The sequence below is a fragment of the Triturus cristatus genome, chromosome 6, assembly GCF_964204655.1.
Source record: "Triturus cristatus chromosome 6, aTriCri1.1, whole genome shotgun sequence".
NCBI lineage: Eukaryota > Metazoa > Chordata > Amphibia > Caudata > Salamandridae > Triturus > Triturus cristatus.
Window position 1 is genome coordinate 1,938,429,794 of NC_140589.1, and position 19,741 is coordinate 1,938,449,534.

The window sequence follows — 19,741 nt, forward strand, 5'->3', positions numbered from 1 at the left end:
AAAAGCGAACACCAGGTCCAAACCTCCAGCACTGGATCCAAAACCGAACACCAGGTCCAAACCTCCAGCTATGGACCCAAAAGCGAACACCAGGTCCAAACCTCCAGCTCTGGACCCAAAAGCGAACACCAGGTCCAAACCTCCGGCTCTGGACCCAAAAGCGAACACCAGGTCCAAACCTCCGGCTCTGGACCCAAAAGCGAACACCAGGTCCAAACCTCCAGCTCTGGACCCAAAAGCGAACACCAGGTCCAAACCTCCGGCTCTGGACCCAAAAGCAAACACCAGGTCCAAACCTCCAGCTCTGGACCCAAAAGCGAACACCAGGTCCAAACCTCCAGCTCTGGACCCAAAAGCGAACCACAGGTCCAAACCTCCAGCACTGGACCCAAAAGCGAACACCAGGTCCAAACCTCCAGCTCTGAACCTAAAAGCGAACACCAGGTCCAAACCTCCAGCTCTGGACCCAAAACCGAACACCAGGTCCAAACCTCCAGCTCTGGACCCAAAACCGAACACCAGGTCCAAACCTCCAGCTCTGGACCCAAAACCGAACACCAGGTCCAAACCTTCAGCTCTGGACCCAAAACCGAACACTAGGTCCCAACCTTCAGCTCTGGACCCAAAACCGAACACCAGGTCCAAACCTCCAGCACTGGACCCAAAACCGAACACCAGGTCCAAACCTCCAGCTCTGGACCCAAAAGCGAACACCAGGTCCAACCCTTCAGCTCTGGACCCAAAAGCGAACACCAGGTCCAACACTTCAGCTCTGGACCCAAGAGCGAACACCAGGTCCAACCCTTCAGCTCTGGACCCAAAACCGAACACCAGGTCCAAACCTCCAGCACTGGACCCAAAACCGAACACCAGGTCCAAACCTCCAGCTCTGGACCCAAAAGCGAACACCAGGTCCCAACCTCCAGCTCTGGACCCAAAACCGAACACCAGGTCCCAACCTACAGCTCTGGACCCAAAACCGAACACCAGGTCCCAATCTTCAGCTCTGGACCTAAAACCGAACACCAGGTCCCAACCTTCAGCTCTGGACCTAAAACCGAACACCAGGTCCCAACCTTCAGCTCTGGACCCAAAAGCGAACACCAGGTCCAAACCTTCAGCTCTGGACCCAAAAGCGAACACCAGGTCCAAACCTCCAGCTCTGGACCCAAAAGCGAACACCAGGTCCAAACCACCAGCTCTGGACCCAAAATCGAACACCAGGTCCAAACCTTCAGCTCTGGACCCAAAACCGAACACCAGGTCCCAACCTTCAGCTCTGGACCCAAAAGCGAACACCAGGTCCAAACCTCCAGCACTGGATCCAAAACCGAACACCAGGTCCAAACCTTCAGCTCGACCCAAAACCAAACACCAGGTCCAAACCTTCAGCTCTGGACCCAAAAGCGAACACCAGATCCAAACCTCCAGCTCTGGACCCAAAAACGAACACCAGGTCCAAACCTCCAGCACTGGACCCAAAAGCGAACACCAGGTCTAAACCTCCGGCTCTGGACCCAAAAGCGAACACCAGGTCCAACCCTTCAGCTCTGGACCCAAAACCGAATACCAGGTCCAAACCTTCAGCTCTTGACCCAAAACCGAACACCCGGTACAAACCTCCGGCACTGGACTCAAAAGCGAACACCAGGTCCAAACCTTCAGCTCTGGACCCAAAACCGAACACCAGGTCCAAACCTTCAGCTCTGGACCCAAAAGCGAACACCAGATCCAAACCTCCAGCTCTGGACCCAAAAACGAACACCAGGTCCAAACCTCCAGCACTGGACCCAAAAGCGAACACCAGGTCTAAACCTCCGGCTCTGGACCCAAAAGCGAACACCAGGTCCAACCCTTCAGCTCTGGACCCAAAACCGAATACCAGGTCCAAACCTTCAGCTCTTGACCCAAAACCGAACACCCGGTACAAACCTCCGGCACTGGACTCAAAAGCGAACACCAGGTCCAAACCTTCAGCTCTGGACCCAAAACCGAACACCAGGTCCAAACCTTCAGCTCTGGACTCAAAACCGAACACCAGGTACAAACCTCCGGCACTGGACCTAAAACCGAACACCAGGTCCAAACCTTCAGCACTGGATCCTACAAGTTGGAAAGTCGAGCAGTCCAAGGCTTACACCTGGAGATGGAGTGGGCCTCGAGATCCAGAGTTCCATAATCAACACATCCAGCTAATGTTTTTTGTTCAAATCACACACAACGAAATGCTGCACATAATGTGCCAGAAACAACTAAGTGCAGCTGACATTCTTAAGTAACTGCTTGGGAGGCAGCTTAAGCTGCTCGTGGTAGACAAAACCTTACGGTAGTCTTTGCACAGTAGTTTGAGTCACTGGGTCCTCCCTTGGAGGGGTCTCTTTATCAGTAGAGTCTCTTGGGGGAATACTGACCATGTTGTGGGGCTGTACATTGGAAAAACGGTTCCCCGATGGGTAGAGATCCTGTTTCCTCTCCCTAATTTTCTGGGCATGTACAGTTTTTTTCTGTTGTCTTCGTCCATGTCTGTGTTCTGCTGGCAGAGCCAGCTGCTCGGCATGGAGTGCCAAGCACAGCCCAAGGTATTCCAGGAGTAGTGATCCTGCCCCTTCTAATGGTTGCACAAGTGGCGTATTGGGCATTGGTGCGCAGTGAGCAGCGGCAACACCAGTCAGAGGTTGCAGTGGAGTTGCAGTGCTCACAACTCGACAGATCTTGCAGCTTGGATTCTTCCTCTGGCCCACATGCTAACCCACAACCTAAGACAAGGTAGGTTCACCCCCTTGTGGTCTTGGTCAGTAATTAGTTCTAGGTGCAAGCCTTTCTATTGTCATTGGATCTCTTCTTGTACTCTTTATTGTTCTTGAGGGAAGAGTGGGCTGTGATCCAGTCTTTATGCTTGGTTCTTAGCTCTTCATTAGAACTCAAGTTCTTCGGTACCCTTTAGTGACGGGGTACACAGTTCCATTCTGGTTAGTGGTCCACATCGGATCCCTGGGCCTCACCCTCACAGAGCAGTGCAGGTTCCTTCCCTGATGATTGAGTGGGTGTCTTTGGCTCATCCTGTTTCAGCTCCTTCAAAGCCCTCTTTCTGAGCAGTGTGTTCCTCATGCACGGGCACATTAGGAGCCCCTCCTGAGCACGAATCTCTCTCCTTTGAAATAGGGACTATACAGCTCCTCCTGGCAGCTTTGTTGACGTTTTCCCAGGTTCTGTCCAGAATTTAGCTTGGGATTGGGCGGCGACACCGAAACCCGGAAGCACAAAAGAGTTTCTTAGTCGCCAATGGGGACTCTGGTTTGTGATGGAGCACACTGTAAGAAAGTGGCTCTGTATATACTGCACCTCAGTAAGGTACAGTGTGTACAGAGTCCACAGTCCCCAGAGGTTTGGCAGAGGTTAAAGTTAAATAGAACCTTACTCTCTAAAGAGGTAGCTTGGTCTAGCAGTAAGGCAGTATCAGAGGACAGTGTAAAGCATTTGTTGCACACACTCAGTCAGCAATGGTCTCACACACTCGAGAACTGAACTCTAGGCCAATTGTTTTGTATATAAAAGCCAGGACTGGGAAGAAAGGGGCTTCTGTGTACTTCAAAGACCCTTCATTGAAATCACGCCCACTTCAAAGGCACAAATGGGTGTAAGTACTGGGTCTCTGATCTCACCAAAGCAGATCCTCCTGGGCCTGTTAAGAATTCTGCCACTCTGCTGGATTGCTGCTCTAGAAGAACTGATTTTCTGCTCTGCTGTGCTGCCTGCTACCCTCTGTCCTGCTGAGGAAAAGGACTGGACCCATCTTACTTGAACCCAGAGTGACTCTAGGGGCATGCTGGCTTGTCCCTTGGTCTTAAGTCAAAGGGACAACAATGACTTCTTGCAACCTTACAACAGCACTTAGACTTTGCCACCTGTGAGTCTGCCTGGTCAAGATGTACCAATGGAGTCCTGAGCCCTTGGAAGTGGGTTTTCTGTGCTACAAGTGAAAGTATCCGCATTTCTCAGACACAGCCTGTTTCAATTATGACGATGCGTCACGATCTCCAGAGGTGCTCGCCCGGGACACATCCAGGATTATTCGGCTCGACAACATTGCATACGAATCCTAGGGATTGGCACCGACGCATCGCGTCTCTTTGCTCCTCGCAGCTCGTCTGTGACGTTGACACACCAACAGGCCAAGGCGGATCCCTTTATCCAACCCGCACTCTATCGTGGTCGGCCTAAACTTTGAATTTACCATGGTCACCCGTGACCAGATATCCCAGTTGGAGCTTTAAGGCTCTAAACACTATATTTTTGTATATTCTTAAAAAATGTAATAACTCTGGTTATACTTGTTAGATTTTTGTTATTTTCGTCTTGTTTCCTTCATAAAAATATTGTCTCTGTTTCCAAGTCTGTGTGGAGTATTGTTGTGGTGGCTTCATTATGTTACTGTGTTGTGTTGCACAAATGCTTTACACATTCCCTTTTTAGAGAGAGAAGCCTGACTGTTCTGTGCCAAGCAACTTGAGGGTGAGCACAGGTTATCTTTTAGTGTGTATCTGATTTACCCTGACTTGGATTTTGGTTCCTGCTTGGACACGGTGCATACCTCTGCCAACCAGAAACCCGATTTCTAACACTGATGCATTGTGATTTATATATATTGAGTACGGAGTACCATTGTCTGTTCTATCCCTATGTAATGCTTTCAGATCAGGCTTGCTCTTGTCTGACAGTTCTGAGGGTTCCGTATGTTCTAACGCTGAGTGTTTTTTCTTGTTTAGTGTCATTTCCCGTCATTAAACCAGATATCTTATTGCGGATTAAACAGAAAGAAGAGCCATCCTACAAGAACACTCGCTGCTCAGTGGGAAGAGACAAGCACCACACTTCTGGTAAATATGTTATTTGAAACTGTTTGAAAGGGGTAGGAAGTATTTCTGTAAGTTACCAATACTTTTACTTTCTCTTTGTATCCATCACGTGCGTACCTTGTTTGCTTCTGCCCAGTGGGTGTTTTGTCTCTTGCCATTTGCCAGTGTAGGTGTTAACTGTGTGTTGGTGACAAATAGGAACCTGCATTTTCTCAGAGGATGCTGGAAACCTGTGGCTAGACGATGGAACCATTACTCCTTGAAATGTTAGTTGATGAAGCCTTTCTTGCTTGAGTGAGCATCGGGCAGTAAGCCACTGTCCACAAGCAAATAATAGTCAAATACAGGCAATGCAATTTGGAGAGAATTGACAAAAGGTAACCTTTTATTGTCATAAGTACCAAAATGTAATGGTAATGTGATCTAAGGTAAGTCCTGTTGCATAGAGGGAAAAGAGAAGGAAACCTGAGGGCAGACCCCAGTGTATCCCATAATCGACTGTGGTGGAAGTCGAGTGAATCAAGCACAATGATAACCGTGGAGGCCTGGTTAGCTATGCCAGAAGAGAGCCAGTGAACCAGGAATATGAATGTTTTAATGAACGCAGTGGTGCTATAGTTCTAGGAGTGCATCATGGTTAACATTTTGAGAAGTATTGGTTGAAAAGAATGAGCTTAAGCTATTAAGTGTTTGTGGTAGGCGGGCATGGTGAGTTGAAGGCATGAGAGAGACTAAGGGCCTTAGAGTTTGGAAAACCAGATGCTCCGTCACCAAATCAGCAGATGTCTTGTTTCCCTGTATTGCAAGTTCATCATAGCCTATGGCACTTGTGATATGACAGACAAGCTATTCGTCAAGTTATGACAGAGTATCCCAACCACCAAACTCTAAACAAAGCAGCTATTCACTTGTAACTTATTAGACGAGCTATCCATCACGTTTTGACACAGTATCCTGCCCACCAAACTCTATATAAGGCCCCTATGGCACTTGTAATACGGCAGGTGGATATCTATCATGTTTTGACCAGTATCACGGCAGCCAAACTTTATATAAGGCCCACTTGTAATATGGCGGGCAGATATTGATTACATTTTGACACAGTATCCCATCCACCAAACTCTATATAAGGCCCCTATGGCACTTGTAATATGGCAGACAGATATCCATCACGTTTTGACCAATATCACGTTGACCAAACTCTATATAAGGCCTCTATGGCACCTGTAATATGGCAGGCGGATATCCTTCACATTTTGACACAGCATCTCGTCCGACAAACTCTATATAAGGCCCCTATGGCATTTGTAATATGGCGGATGGATATCCATCACGTTTTGACCAATATCACGTCGACCAAACTCTATATAAGGCCCCTATGGCATTTGTAATATGGCGGACGGATATCCATCACGTTTTGACACAGCATGCCGTCCGCCAAACTCTAAATAAGGTCTCTATGGCACTTGTAATATGGCGGACGGATATCCATCACGTTTTGACCAATATCACTTCGACCAAACTCTATGTAAGGCCTCTATGGCGCTTGCAACATGGCGGGCCGATATCCATCGCATTTTGACACAGCATGCCGTCCGCCAACTCTATATAAGGCCCCTATGGCACTTGTAATATGGCGGACGGATATTCATCACGTTTTGACACAGCATGCCGTCTGCCAAACTCTATAGAAGGCCCCTATGGCACTTGTAATACAGCGAGCGGATATCCATCACATTTTGACAACAAAGTATCCCGTCCGCCAAACTGTGAATAAGGCCCTAATTCATGACTAGCAACTTGAGACCTTGAAAGGAGAGGAAGGAAGCAATGGATCAGTTGTAGATTTCCTAATGACAGCAGTTGCTTAGCACATGTATAATGGGCCACGGGGAAGTGTAAACGTTTGTTAGATGTGCAAGGATAGTTCGCTAAAGAGCTGTAATGCTTCATAGGGTGGATGCTTGTGATGGTTTCAGGTGTTGGGGAAATGGCATTGAGGTTGGTTGGTGAAGTGGAGGAGTCTATACAGATGGGCATGTTGAGTGGCTGCAGGTTTGAGGGAGGAGGAGAGCAGAGGGAAAGAATGTCGGAGTCTTTGAGAGTCAATTAGGCTTGTAGGAAAGAGCCCCTTTTGACATGGTCGCCCCACCTCTTCCCTGGTATGTGATGCAATCTTGACAAAGTGCCCTGGGTTCCTGCTGTCCAGGTCCCCAGTACCAGATCTCTTTCCCTAAAACTTTACAATTGTTACCTCAATTGGCCGTACCCTTAGCACCCCTGTAAGTCCCTAGTAAATGGTACCACGAGTACCCAGGGCAAGGAGGCTAACGAGGGTCCCTAGGGGCTGCAGCAGGTATTGTTCCACCCTAAGGGACCCCTCAGCACGCTCATGCAGACTATCATTGCAGCCTGTGTATCTTGTTGCAGATAAAAGTGAAAACACAACATGGCACTACATGTGTGCTCATGCAGATATGTCCACACATTTATTATAGGGCATTCTGCCTTAGGAATGTAAGGTCTACTGTAGGAGTGGCTTACCTATACTGCTTGCAGTGTCTTCAGGCATGGCACACAGGGATGTGTGATAATGATAGCAATTTGTAACGCACACAACTACTCCAAGGAGTGGCCCGGTGTGAGACAGCATAGAGCGGAAAGTGAGCAACTGAGAATTAAGCCTGCACAAAAAAACTGGCTTTCAGTTCTTTCTTAAACACTGCAGCATACTTTAGGCTTCCTCCAACCTGAAGAGAATGACACTGAAGAGCCATGAAAAGCAAGAGCTGAGGAGCTGCAACTGACTTCACGCCAACCCTGCCGGCCTGCCTGCTGTCCCCGACAATTGAACCAAACACGACTCATCCTGCAGCTGTTCTGCCTCCAAGGCACCTAAGAAGAACCACAAGGACTCTGGATCTCCAAGGACACCAGAAAGCACCACTGCACCCGTACCCGCCATCCCGCACCCTCACCCCTGCAGCCTGAGTCAAAGTGGACCAACGGTGCCTGTGAGGTCCTGAGACCCTCCAAAGTCGAACCCCACCTGAGGTTTGCCTGGACTGTTGTCCCAGTCGCTGCCTGCAACCTCTTTGTGCAGGCCCCCGCTACCTTGAGTGTCTCCTGCAGTAAAAACTCGACGCCTCACGACACCACTGCATCCGAGCCCCACAGTCTGAGGAGAAGTGCACCAAAGGTGTCCCTACATGCCAGAGCATCAAGAGACCTGAGCCCCTCCTGTTGGTTCAGCTGGACTAGTCCCCCAGTCCCTACATGCAGCCTCCTTGTCCCAGGACCATGCCCCATTGAAACCAACAGGGCACCTGAATCCGATAAGCACGTCTGCGCCCAGACACCCCAGAGCCTCCCCAGGTGACCTGTTGGTGCTACCTTGGACCTTGCCCTGTACTTACCTTAACTCCAGAAGATTGGTGCTGTAAGTCGCTGCTAAGTACCCGTATGTAGTATATGGGGTTTTCCCCTTAGGATAATGTAGTATTCCACCTCCTTTAGCCGTGTAGAATGTCAAGCATGGAACACAGGTTTGTGTGTGCCATGCTCGAGGGAGGTTCGGCGAATGACGGTTGGTGGCGGCTGAAGGAGAAGGAGCTGCTGGTGGCTCGCCAACGTACTTACATGCGGAAATATAGAAGTTTACCTTAGATACTTGTGATGCCTTGTTCTTCATCACTACATACATTTTGGCAACAACCAGGTGAGTCACCCACACAAACCCACGGAGGCTATCCACATCTGGAGGTTGCAGCAGTAATGGACTGAAGCAGGTTCGGCCAACAGAGACGGACTGTGGACGTTTCAGTCTTTATGCATTTGTCCATGAGACCATCTTCAAGACTATCATAAATGTAAACAGTTGACCCCTGAATAGTGTTTCCAAAGATTCAAGAATTATTAGTAATCCGACTGCAGACTGCCGAATTTTCGCTGCGCTACAAAACTTAACAGAATAAACTTCTTCAATTGAGAAGTTGCTGGGGACTGGAAATTTAATTAAACCGTCCAAAAAGCACCAGAGTTCACTTACCTGTATCTTTTAACGATTATTCATCTTAAACAAAAGCTACAGAACGACGATCGATTTGACATATACGCATCAATTGTATTCTATAATTCTTGAAGCTTTGGAAACACCATTCAGGGGTCAACAGTTTAAATTTATGATAGTCCTGAAGATGGTCTCATGGACAAATGCATAGAGACTGAAACGTCGACATTCACACTCTCTTCTGGAAAATAATGTACAATGAGAAGAAGTGTTTACAATAGTGACATTGAAGGATTATACAATTGTATTTATTTTCCTCTTGTTACATTGTTTGTATAACTCTGTAGTACCCTTGATAAATTTCAAAAGATAAAACCTTTTTCTATATATACCCGTGTTTTGAATATTTATTGTTTTGTGATTGGTTCATTGGTTCTTACGTCCTCACAAGGAACAAAAATATTTCTTAGTTAAAATACATTTGAATAATATCTCTCTGGCGAGTTTATCAATAATTCTTGCAGTTAAAAATATATATCAAAAGCAATAGAACAGAGTATTCCAAATAAATCCCTGGAAGGCACCTTTTACCCGTTCATTAGATTTGCCCAAGCCCTCAAGGGTGGATTGGATTTCCCATTATATTCAATTCCTTATGGAGTGAAGCTAGAGGAGGAGAAGTCCAAAGCTTGTTTTCTCCTGGAAACCCTGCTTCCTACACAGACCAGGAGCCAATTCCTACCCATGCTAAAAAGTGTGCTGGACCAGGGCAGGGAGGCCTTTAGGGAGCCAGCTGTATGCAAGTCAGTGACCCCAAGGACAGAAAAGAAATATAAACATTCCTCACAAGACCCAGCATATATTCAGGGATCAGTACCTGCTGACTCGATAATAGCATCGACAGCTAGGAAGAGGGCCAACGTGCCCACGAGCTCCGGACCACCTCCAGACAAGGAGAGCAGGAGGATGGACCTCACAGGGAGGAAGATGGAGAGGAGGGCAGCGAATCAATGGCGCATCGCCAACTCAAATGCCTTGATTAACAGACATGCCTACCAGCATTGGGAGGAAGTCGGCCAACTGCTTAAACACCTCCCAGAGCATTACCAACAGAGGGCACACCACCTCGTGAAAGAAGGCAGGATCATGGCAAACACATGCATGAAATCGGCCCTGGATGCTGCTGAGACATCGAGTAGGTAGATGATTGGGGTTACGGAGAAAAGGCATGCCTGGCTGAAGATCTCGGGCTTCAAGCCAGAAGTCCAAAATAACATCCTGAAAACACCCTTCAACGGAGAACAACTGTTCGGCACTCCGGTTGACGAAAAACTTACGCAGCTAAAAAAGGACAATGAAACCGCAAGGTCCATGGGAGCGCTGCAGTTCAGGGGGATGAGAGGGGGCAACCCCTCAAGGAGACCAGCAGGCAGAGAAAACAGCCAGCCGGGAACATCACATAAAGCCTTCCAACAGGGTTTCCAAGGAGGCAATTAGACACAGCAACTGGGACAGCAACAGCAAAGCTGGCAGTACCAGCCACGGTGACAATCCTTTCGAGGGCGCTCGAACGGACGAGGTCAGACAAGAAGAGGAGGACAGCACCCCACCTCAAAGTGACTCCGCTGTAAGAAGGACGCCCACCCACACTACACCTCGAGGGGGGCGACAATACAAGGAAGAAGACCAACTATTAGTATCACAAGACAAACAGTTCCCCGAGCACAGAACACCTGTAGGAGGCAGAATCAGGAATTTCTTCCCGGAGTGGAAGAAGGTCACAACCGACAAAGGGATACTAAACATCATACAACACGGCTACTGCATATAACTAGAAATGCCACCTCCAAACAAGAGGCCAAACTACAAGGGACACTCTCCAGCAGAACTATCACTCTTGCTGCTAGAGGCACAGGAGCTCCTAAAGGAGGAGTCAATAGAGACGGTGCCGTACAACGAAAGGAACAAGGGGGTCTACTCCAACTACTTCCTCGTACCAAAAGTAGACGAAACTTTAAGACCTGTCCTGGACCTACGGTTCTTAAACAAATTCGTAAGGACTCAAAGATTCAAGATGACATCTCTGCAAGAAGTAATACCCCAGATACAGGAAGGGGATTACATGGCAACTATTGACCTAAAGGACGCTTACCTACACACCTTCATGAACAAAAGACACAAACGCCTACTAAGGTGTGTGATCAAGGAAACGCACTACCAGTTCACGGTCCTGGCATTCGGGCTAAAGTCCGCACCAAGGGTGTTCACAAAATGCATATCTGCGGTGGCAGCACACCTACGGAGGCAGGGGATACACGTATACCCGTACCTCAATGACTGGCTGGTAAAGGCAAACTCATACAGCCAATGCAAACAACACATTCAGCAGGTCACTCAAACGCTAATGCAACTAGGGTTTTCAATACATTGGGGAAAATCCTCAACAGAACCAGAACAGGTGAAGATATTCCTAGGGGCAGAGATCAACACCTTACAGGGAAAGGTGTTCCCCAGCACAAGGAGAACACGGGCACTACTGAAGGAGACACATCGCTACCACAAGGGGGAAGCTCTGACAGTGAGGACGGTGAGCAAGCTCATGGGAATGATGGCGTCATGCATACACCTAGTCCCATATATACGACTCCACATGAGACCATTCCAAGAATGGCTCCAACAGTAATGGTCACAAGCAACAGGGAGTTGGGAAGATCTAATGGTTGTCACACACGCGGTGCAGGAGGAAATAGCGTGGTGGAACAAAGAAAACATAGCACAGGGGAAGCCATTCACACCACCAACTCCAACGGTGACCATCACAACGGATGCCTCCCACCCGGGATGAGGAGCGCACATGAACAAACTCAAGGTGATGGGTTATGGACACAGAAAGATGCGGTAAAACACATCAATTACCTAGAGCTGAAGACATTGTTCCTAGCCTTCAAGGCACTTTAGAAGGAGCTGTACGGGGACAGGGTGTTGATCCAAACAGACAACACCACGACCATGGTCTACATCAACAAGCAAGGGGGAACACACTCAGTAGCTCTATCGAAGCTAGCACAGGAAATATGGGCATGGGCCATTCCACTGAGAATAGACCTACTAGCAATACATCTCCCAGGGAAAGACAATGTGGAAGCAGATTGACTCAGCAGGCAGACGTCAGCATCCCACGAATGGGAGATCAACCAGCAGGAAATAGAAAAAATATTCCAAAGGTGGGGAACACCGCAAATAGACCTATTTGCAACACGCCAGAATGCAAAATGCCAACACTTCGCATCCAGAGAACCAGACCCTCGGTCACTGGGGAATGTGCTGTGGATAAGTTGGTCAAAGACATTTGCATACGCTTTTCCCCCGATCCCACTGATACACAGGGTACTCAACAAATGCAGGATCAGCAACATGACGCTAATACTGATAGCTCCTCAGTGGGCCAGACAGTCCTGGTTCTCACAGATAGTAGAAATGGCACAAGAACCAGCACACAGGTTCCCAAGAAGAAGAGACCTGTTAACAATGCAGAACGGAAAGGTACTGCACCCAGAACCAGAGAGGCTCAGCCTAGCAGCATGGCTCCTGAAGACCTAGAATTTGTGCACCTCAAACTACCAGCTAGTACTATGGCAGTACTCAGAGAGGCAAGGAGACAGACAACAAGGAAGTGCCACATAGCAAAATGGAAAAGGTTCTCCCAATGGTGCATCAAGGAGAAACTACAACGGAAGATCACGAGGGAATCCACAGTACTAAAATACTTAACACACCTGCTACAAAGCAACCTAAGCTACACATCCCTAAGGGTGCACTTAGCGGTGATAGTGGCTTACACAAGGGGAGAAACAGGGAAGAGTTTCTTCTCCTCCCAAGTTGTCAAAAGATTTCTAGAAGGAGCTAAAAGGATCGCACCCCAAAAAGGATTGCAGCACCAACATGGAACCTCAACGTGGTGCTAACTCAATTGATGAAGGCGCCCTTTGAACCTATTCACAAGGCGACACTGCGCATTCTCACGCTAAAGACAGCCTTCTTAGTGTCTATTACGCCGCTACGAAGAGTAAGTGAATTGCAAGCGCTAACACTCCAAGAGCCCTACCTACAAATACACAGCGACCGGATTGTAATGAGGACGGACCCACACTCAATACCAAAGGTGGTGTCTCGGTTTCACATTAACCAAACAATCTAAATATAGAGTTTTTCCCAAAACCTACAACAAGCACAGAAAGGGCGCTCTACACACACTGGACGCCAGAAGGGCTGTCATGCACTATATAAAGAGGACAAAGGAGTGCAGGAAAACTACACAGTTCTTTGTATCCTTTGCCAGCAGTTTTTTGGGACGGCCAGTCACCAAAAACACCATTGCACGGTGGATTGCACAAGCAATTCAACTCTGCCACAAGCGGGCAGTACAAGAGTTACAGGGAGCTGCTCAAGCTCACTGTACTAGGAAGAAAGGAGCAACAATTGCGTTTCTAACAAACACACCTATTCAAGACATTTGCCAAGCTGCAACATCGTCTTCAGTGCACACGTTCACTAAGCACTACTGTGTGGATATTCAGATGAATAAGGAAGCGCAAGTGGGACAGAAGGTCTTACACACACACACACATTTTCAGTAACCAGTGCTCATCTTCCACCCAACCACCACAATAAGTACAAACCGCTACTAAGTCTATGCACAGCATAGTGAATCCAGAAAGATTCATGCTGCAAAACGTATATTTTCTTACCTGTCAGTGTAGTTTTGCAGCTTGAAGACTTTCTGGATGCACCCTCCTCCGCCAGAAAGATGAGACAGGAGGAAAGGATGATACAAATTGCAATCATAACTAAATGGATCAACAAAGAAAGATAACACAAGATAAGAAAAAAGAATACGAAGATGGCGACCAAAGGTGGGAGCTTCCGCCAAAAGCGCGTCGACGTCACCAAATAATGGGATGTCGACGCCCACCTAAGCCACGAAAAAAAAAAAAAGAGAAGAAATACTACGATTCCAGACCCAACCACTAGATGGCAGGATAATGCACAGCATAGTGAATCCAGAAAGTCTTCAAGCTGCAAAACTACACCGGCAGGTAAGAAACTATACGTTACCGTCAAAACATTAAGTAATAGATTTGATACTCAGCGAGTTTCGTTGTGTTGAGGCACAAATCCTTCCTCTGCACTCAAAATGTTGGAGAAGATGTGGACACATATATTACTGCATTAAGAAGTCTGGCTGCTGAATGTCAATTCGGAAACTTTGCAGATCAGCTAGTAAGGGATCAGTTTATTTGTCATTGCAATGATAAGTCTATTAAACAAAAACTGCTCTCCATAGGAAAGCCTTCATTGGGTGAAACAATAAGAATTGCCAAAAGTGGTTAAACGTCTTAGGCAGCTTCAAAAGAACTGGAGGGGAAGTGTAATGATCCGGTAGGAGTGGTTCAAATAAAAGGTGAAGGAGATTTGAAGGACAACGAAAAGGGAGTCAAGTTTCGACAAGCTCAACCTGACAAACCCACGTCGTTTTTCTCCCAACAGAACATTTGTTTTTGGTGTGTCTACCGCACACATGGAAGAGGTGGAAGACAATGCCCAGCACAGTTCGTAACTTGTAAGTTGTGCAATAGGCAGGGTCACTTTGCTAAAGTGCATCAAGCTTCAAAGACTAAACAACTGTGATCTTTTGCACGGGTGTCAGACAATGATACTAGTAGGGAGATTGAACTGTATATAACTAAGGATCCTAGGGACATGGTCATGGTAGTACAAAGTGACGAAGTTGTAACTGGTAATCCTGATTTGTGCGTAGATCCGTATGTCGAGATCATGGTGGGGAACGAATCCCCGTGATCACACAAAGTTTATTTGAAAAGGTGTGGCCCACCAGACTGTTGTTACCACCAGACCAAAAAGCAGTATCATATGAAGGACGCAGTATAAATCTCTGTGGCTACATTGAGGACATAATGGAATTCAAGTGACGGAAAACAGCTGGAAAGGTTTATGTGGCTCACAAGGGGTTGAACATCTAGGGTGTTTCCACCAGGGTTTATTTGGGATGGTCCTCAAACCAGGTGCTTGTGAGCAGGTGATGGTGGTGAGGGACAGTTTTGAATGAGAGGATCTCATAAATAAATCCCCTCATGTTTTCTCAGGTAAGTTTGGAAGAAAACGTTGCTTAATAATAAAAGAAGGTGCTCAGCCTGTAAAAGATAAGCTCAGAAGTGTGCCATTCAGTGTAAGAAAAGATCTAGAAAGGGAGCTCAACACTTTAGTGAAAAATGGCATTATTGAACCCATTGATTTGTTGTTATGGCTTTCTCCCTTGGTAGTGGTTCGCAAACAGAATGGGGAACTCGGGATCTGTGTGGACTTAAAAAAAAGAAATCTGGGTAGTTTCACACCCTTAACCAAACATCAATGAACTACTCCCTAGTGTGAAAGGGGCCAGAGTCTTTACCAAGCTCGATCTAGCTTCGGCCTATCATCAAATTGAATTGAAGCCAGAATCACGGCATTTGACAGCATTTGTGTCCCCTTTTGGTACCTGTCAGTATTGCCGCATGCCTTTTAAACTAGAATCAGCGGCCTCCGTTTTTCAATGTACAGAGGCGGATATACTGAAAGGCATCACTTGATTATCTGTATTTCAAGACGATGTGTTAATCTTTGCACCTGATAGGCAGACACATGATAAGGTTCTAGAAGAAGTGTTAGACAGAATCCAAAAGAAAGGGGTAGTGCTGAGAAGAGATAAATGTATTTTCCTAACTGACAATGCTGAATATCTTGGATATTCTGTGAGCAGCAAAGGAGTTACCCCGAAGTCTAGTCTGGTTGACAGTATTAATCAGACAAAGCCACCTGCAGATAAGCCTGGTCTGAAGTCGTTCTTGGGGCTATGTGAATTTTATTCAAGGTTTATCCAAAGTTTTGCTACAAGGTTGAGACACTTATCATCCTTACTTATGAAGGAGGCAGCTTTTGTGTGGGTTGCAGAGTGTCAGGAAGTTTTCGATTGGGTGAATGCCCAACTTGTTTCACCCAAAACATCTTAAAACATTAGGATCCTGCTCTGCAATGCATTTTGACCGTGGATGCGAGCAATGTAGGTGTGGGGGCTGTAGTTAGTCAAGAAGAAGGCGGTGAGATCAGAACTATTGCATCACGTGTCTTAAATTCAGTGGAAAACAGTATTCAGTAATTGAGAAAGAGCTCTTAGCCTGTTGTTGGGCAGTTATGAAGTTCCAGAATTAGGTGTGGGGAAGGAAGTTCAGAATACAAACTGATCACAAACCTTTGATTTACATCTTAAGTGGAAGGAATGCCAGAGGGTTTACACCGTGCATAGCACGGCTCTCATCTAATCTTCTCCAATATGATTTTATGCCAGAGTACATCCCGGGTAGTAGGAATGGATGTTCGGACTATTTGTCATGTAGTTCTGAGTGTGTTGAGGATGAAAGTGAGGCAACAGATGATGATAAGATTGATTGTTTAGTTGCTGCAATTGATCTACCGGAGTTGTGTGCTATTTCTGAAAAGGAGTGGCGAAAGGCCTTGGAGGAAGAAACTTCTATCAAATTAGTTATGAAATATGTGGAATCAATATTTAGCAGTCAGGACTTTCATGCAGCTGTTAGGAATGATGGTATCATGCATTGCAATAATGCCTCATGCAAGATTACACATGCGTCCTCTACAAGAGTGCTTAGCACGTCAGTGGAATCAATCTCTGGGTCAATTAACAGATCTATTGTTGGTAGACAGCCGCACCCATCGTTCTTTGCAGTGGTGGAACACACAGAACTTGTCAAAAGGGTGGCCCTTCATCGACCCTGTTCCACAGATCGTGGTAACAGCAGACGCTTCTCTCATAGGTTGTGGTGCCCATGGCCACAATTTGACAATTGAGGAACTATGGGAGAACAAGCACAAAAGTCTTCACATCAACTATCCACAGCTTCTAGCTGTGTATCTAGCAATGAAAGCTTTTCAGTCTCACCTCATAGGGAAAGTTGTCTTAGTCAGCACGGACAATATGACAGCCATGTACTATGTGCAAAAACAGGGGTGGGGCACTCTGCAACTATCATGCCTCTCTTAGACCATTTGGCATTGGGCAATCCATCACAGAATTCATCGCCTGGCAGTGCACCTCCCAGGAGTGAACAATCAAATTGCCGACCTCCTCAGCAGGATGCAGCAACAAATACACGAGTGGGAACTTCATCCCCAAGTTCTGCTTCCATACTTTCAACAATGGGTATTCCCACAAATAGATCTTCCCGCCACAGTGGACAACTCTAAATGCCCAAACTTCGCCTCCAGGTTCCCACACCCTCTATCCAAAGGTAATGCCGTATGGATGAATTGGTCGGGGATATTTGCCTACGCTTTTCCGCCTCTCCTTTCTGGTTCGGAAGCTCAGACAAACACCGCTCACACTAATCTTAGTGGCTTCCACATGGGCCCGTCAGCCGAGGTTCACAACACTCTTGGAACTATCAGTGGTTCCACATCAAAAGCTGCATCTCAATTCCAAACTTCTCACTCAGAACCATGGGGGAATCAGACACCCAAACCCCAAGGAGCTCAATCTAGCGATTTGGCTCCTGAAGTCATAGAGTTTGGATACTTAAATTTGCCAAGAGATTGTAAGACTATTCTTAAAGAAGCAAGAAAGCCTACCACCAGAGCCTGTTCTGCAGCAAAATGGAAAAGATATGTTGTGTATTGTAACAACAACAACATAGATCCGCTGGACACCTCTATCCAAAATATTATTTGTTACCTTTTGCGTCAACAGCGAGCCGGTCTAGCTTACACATCCATTTGATTGCACCTTGCAGCAGTAGCCGCATATTTGCAAAACAGACCTTTATCTTAGTTGAAGGTTCCAGTAATTAAAGCCTCTATGGAGGGCCTTAAAAGAGTAATACCACTCAGAGTACCTCCTGCACCAGTTTGGAATCTGAACATTCTGCTTACAAGACTCACGGGTCCACCTTTTGAGCCATTAAACAATTGTCCATTACAGTTTCTTTCATGGAAGGTTGCCTTCCTCATTATCACTTCATTAAGGAGAATTGGTGAGCTACATGCAGTTCGAGGCATGTGGGCTGCTGAATTCATATCTGTGCATAGATCGCCGCCTAGTGTTGGGTCCGGATGTTTGCACGTTGTTGTCCTGGAAGAGTCTTCGAAGTATCCTTGGATAGGTGACTCCTCCCCTGGACTACAGTGCGCATGGGCATCCTCTCCATCCTCAGATTATTTTTTTCCGCCATTGGGTTCGGATGTGCTATCTTAACTCCAGTTAGGAAAAAACTTTGTCGAGGCCAAAAGGCCTTTAGTTCGCGTCGGTACTGTTCACTCGATCGGTTTCGACCCTGCCTGTTAGCTTACTAACTTCGGAAACAACTTTTCGCTTTTTACCTGACCATCGACGACACCGACAATGGAGTCCAGGACACCATTCAAGAGGTGCCCGGTATGTAATGCGAAATATCCCCATATCGACGTCCACCCGGTGTGCAACAAATGCTTGTCGCCGGACCACGACGAATCGACATGCATGGCCTGTGCCCGGTTCCGTTCCAAGAAGACTCTACGGAATCGACGAGCGGCGAGACTCGAAGCGCAGCACGCGGCACCGGCCCCGGCAGACATCTTCAATGCCGAAGATGTCGAGGAGTTGGAAATCCTACCCTCAAATCCCGGTTCCGAACATGACTCCGGTTTGGACGACGTCGACGAATCACTCTTTCGCAGAGATGAAGACAACGCCGAGGTAGGAGACGACGATGAGGCCTTAGGGGCCGAAGAGAGTAGCTCCAATGACGAGCAAGGCCTACCCGTTCAGACTGACGAGGGCCCAGTGCCACAGTCTATGGCTCCGGTCGAGGGATCGCCTTCGGGCCTTACCCGAGACCTATCCCGCGGTACTTCGGCCCCGCCCTCGGGCCCGGCCTCGGACGTTCAGCGGCAGCCATTATTACCTAAACCGGCTGGTTTCCCTTCTACCAAAACGAAACCGAAAGCTGCACCGGTACAAATGAAACCGAAACCGAAAGTGGCGCTAGTCGGATCGAGGCCTTCCACACCTTCGACGCCAGCGACACGCATCGGCACCGAGCGTACCAAACGAGACTTCGGTGCCGAACTTGAAGCGGCCGACGCCAGAGTCGGCATTCGGAAAAAGGCCCTCGGTGCCATCAAACCTGCTCGGCTCTCGGCGCCGACGCCATCGACTCCTAAACCAAAGGTCATACCACCTGCTGCGTCTCACGTCGCTTCCACGGCAACACCGAAGCCTCCTGCATCGAAGACGTCGACGGCCATTTCCGCCCCTCGACCTGATGACCCACCGGCGCCGAAAAAGTCCACGGCCGCCTCTACAAACCTGGTGGGCGCTAAGGCCTAGAAAGCGCTTCAAGCGCGAACCGTTGCAGCACAAAGCAGCAAAACCCAAGCGGTCCTCCAGGACACATCGGGCTCCGGCCTACTAAAAGCTCAAACAGCCTCTTCGGCGCCAGCCAACATAACTTTTGGCCTGCCGCCATCCACGATCCCGAAAATGTTCCAACTCAGGACACGGGTCCCCCACACCACGGTTACACCTGCTGAGACGTCTCCGTCACGTTACATCGACGCCAACACCGGCAGGATGATTATCCATGACCGGAGGATAACTTCAGAGCCACCCTTGGACCCTTTCAGGATCCCACTAAAGAGAAAGCTGCCTGTGGACTCAGAACCTGTGCTTTGCGAATCTTTCGACTCGCCCTACCAGGACCCACTATCATTCTCTCCCACACACTCCGACACGGATGCGTTGGCAGACTATATGGATGACCAAGTCCCT

At 47.7% G+C, this 19,741-nt stretch overlaps 1 protein-coding gene across 2 annotated transcripts in view; it reads left to right on the top strand.

The window, feature by feature from the left end:
* LOC146822540 (uncharacterized) overlaps window positions 1-19,741 on the top strand; it is a 137,546-nt gene that overhangs the window by 47,882 nt on the left and 69,923 nt on the right. For both annotated transcript variants that reach the window (XM_085613660.1, XM_085613661.1), the window contains exon 5: window positions 4,767-4,877. In XM_085613660.1, coding sequence (XP_085469786.1) covers window positions 4,767-4,877 — 111 coding nt within the window. The remainder of the gene's footprint in view (window positions 1-4,766; window positions 4,878-19,741) is intronic.